This window comes from Sinocyclocheilus anshuiensis, unplaced genomic scaffold (assembly GCF_001515605.1).
Source record: "Sinocyclocheilus anshuiensis isolate Anshui unplaced genomic scaffold, SAMN03320099.WGS_v1.1 scaffold2051, whole genome shotgun sequence".
NCBI classification, from domain to species: domain Eukaryota; kingdom Metazoa; phylum Chordata; class Actinopteri; order Cypriniformes; family Cyprinidae; genus Sinocyclocheilus; species Sinocyclocheilus anshuiensis.
In genome coordinates, this window is record NW_015551258.1 from 72,143 (window position 1) to 75,049 (window position 2,907).

The 2,907-nt window shown below is 39.7% G+C and overlaps 1 protein-coding gene across 1 annotated transcript in view; it reads right to left on the reverse strand.

Annotated features, from left to right (window-relative positions):
• Nucleotides 1-2,907, reverse strand: part of LOC107663433 (peripheral plasma membrane protein CASK-like) — a 57,026-nt gene that overhangs the window by 17,835 nt on the left and 36,284 nt on the right. Inside the window, exons 11-12 of the mRNA XM_016453669.1 lie at nucleotides 524-541; nucleotides 53-174 (exon numbers count right to left, since the gene is read on the reverse strand). Of these exons, the coding sequence (XP_016309155.1) occupies nucleotides 53-174; nucleotides 524-541 (140 nt within the window). The remainder of the gene's footprint in view (nucleotides 1-52; nucleotides 175-523; nucleotides 542-2,907) is intronic.

Consider the following 2,907-nt stretch of genomic DNA (forward strand, 5'->3'; position numbering starts at 1 on the left):
GAGTGAGTGAGTGAGTGAGTGAGTGAGTGAGTGAGTGTGTGTGTTTACTCACATCCAGCAGTGTGTGCAGATGTTGGTCCTGGAAGACGCTGTGCAGGAAGTCCAGATCTTTCTCACTGCAGTCGGTCAGCGCGTGGATCTCCTCCAGACTGTCCAGAACCTGAGACACGGCCCCTAAACACACAAACACACAACCATCAGCGACAGCAAACCAGCTCTTTGCCAAAAACCAGTGCATGAATAAAGAATCAGACGCATCATGGAAGCTCCTGAGAACCTCCTAAAACTCAACAGATGGAGATGAACCTCACAGATCCTCACACAGCTCAGACATCATTCACATTAGCACAGGAAAGGAGATGAATCCTGGTTTCTGATTGTTTGAGTCACGTTTCAGTGGAAAACGAAGAAGCACTTGATGGACTGATGTGCTGAAGAACATGCAAGACAACAGATGATGAAGATAAAGATGAAGATGAAGATGTTGTTTGGATGGCAAGCAAAGGCTATGTGGGATACCTACTTTCTGCAGCAAGCAATCCTAAAGTACAGGCAGCATTAGAAACAACAACAACAACACAGTGAGATAACTGGAAGAGACAGACACAAACGCAGAACCAGAAGACACTAGGGTTAGCATACTAGCATTCTGCAGTATACAGCATGTGTACACTACTGCAGTACTCAACAGAGCACACTGCATCACACACTGTAAAGTTTTACTCGCTGTAATTCTGAAGCAGTATGCAGTGTTTAGTGTGCAGTGAGTGAGTGCTCCAACCTTATGCTTCATGGGCAGAATTTCAGAATTTCAGCTTGAAAATCAAATCAGATGATATTTATTTGTCAATATGTGTCTATATATACGGAGTCTGCTGATTTTGAATGTGAACTCAGTTTTACATAAAAACGCTGAGCTCAGGTGGCATCAGGTTACTCAGCGCAATGATGTGTCAGTGTGGTTTAACAAAAACACGGTTTGCCGTTCTGTTCGGCGCTTCTCGACCGCTGCAGAGTCAGAAAAGCAGGCACCGCACAGTTACAGGAAGTGAGAGTTTAATTTTGTGACAGAGAAGTGTCGGCTGTTTCTCAATACAAGACCAGAGACTTCCTCTCCATGGGACCTGCTGATGGGGCCGCAAAAATAATCTTCACATTAGCAGAACCAGAAGACACATCTGTAAGAACAGATGAGAGCGGCACTTTCTACTTCCTGCGACTCTGAAAGCACTTCAGTAAAAGTTGCGCTTGAACAGATCCCGACACATATCGGGTCTGCAGCGACGGAAGTGACCTGAAGTTCAGCAGATGCCTTTTCAGGGTTTTAAAATCAAATGTAAGACTTTTTAAGACCTGTACAAATAAAATACAGCATGCGGTTACAGAACAAACACATATCATCTCAAAATAACCGCAAAACAGGGTAAGTGCAAATGTAAAAGTATAGATTCTTCAAGAATCGGCTAAAACACATCTCTTCCAACTCTAGCACTCTCTATTCTAATTCTATTCTTTAAAAAAAGAAAACTTGCTCCTTTTAGACTTGCACTCTATTTATTTTCTTATTTATTATATGATTAAAAAAAAACACTTGCTACGTGTACTGCGTTAAGCTAACTGAGACTTGTTATAGCACTTGCATATCATTGCTCTTTTGTTGATTCTGATTGCTTCCATTGTCTTCATTTGTAAGTCGCTTTGGATAAAAGCATCTGCTAAATTAAGAAATGTTTTATTCAATATTTACACATGAACTGAAACATGCTCTCACATATCAACACACACAGAGGTTCACCGGAACTGGATTGAGCTGATACTATAATGCGTTTAAAGAAAGGCAATAAGAAGATTATTGTGGCTATACTAATAAAATCTATATATGGAATGTGTTAAAAATGTTCTTAGTCTTTCTTTCCTGTGACACGGCGGTTCAGAGAGAAAATACAAGTGATTACATTAATTTAAATGCCAGATAGTGTTTACTGTGTGACCAAAATACCAATAATAAAATAGTTTATGCATAACGAGGGATTTTTAATCATAAACAAGCATTAAGTACACAGGGACTCTTATTCTGAAATGTCAATGCTTTGCTATTTAGCAGAGACATAAAATCTGCATCTTGCAACCATCTACAACATATTATAATAAACACCATAACATGCACATAGTGTGCGTCATTAGCAATCATTAGGCATAAATGTGTGGTGTTCACTCTGAAACCGTGATCCTGTTGAACACGCAACAGCGCCGCGCTTTAACTTTGAAATGAGCCACGCTCACATTTATTTCATTCAATCATAACCCTTTAAAGTTTAATAATCATATATCTGTATTGGGGCAACTGTTTTTCTAACCCCAAATTTACCACCTCTTAAAATTAAAATTGAGACTATTTAAGATTTTTTTATGGGCTTAATTTTGATCATGTGATTTCAGACTTTTTAAAGAGCCTACAGTGAGGTGCGTCATGAAATAAAGCCACATCTGAATGCCAACTGATCTCCACAGAAGCCATGAGCAGCTCATTAGTTTGCTTTAGGGATGCACCGAAATGAAAATTCTTGGCCGAAGCCGAAACCGAACAAAATTAAACACTGGGCCGAAGGCCGAATACGGTTTTTCGAGTTTTTTTCCCCAAGTGTTTTGCCAATTTTTTTTCACCATTTCACCATAAATTAAAAAGCCAAAATGTGCTTTTTACTGTTTTGTCTTGCTGATCAGATCTCTTCTGCGCAGACAGTGTGAGCGCAAATCATAATCAATAAAAAATAACAGATTCATGAACAGCCACGACTGCGACAGGAACATGTGTGTGCATAAAAATCATTACACACTCCACAGCTGTAGTTTATCACAGGTTTACTGTGTGTGTGTGTGTGTGTGTGTGTGTGTGTGTGTGAGTGA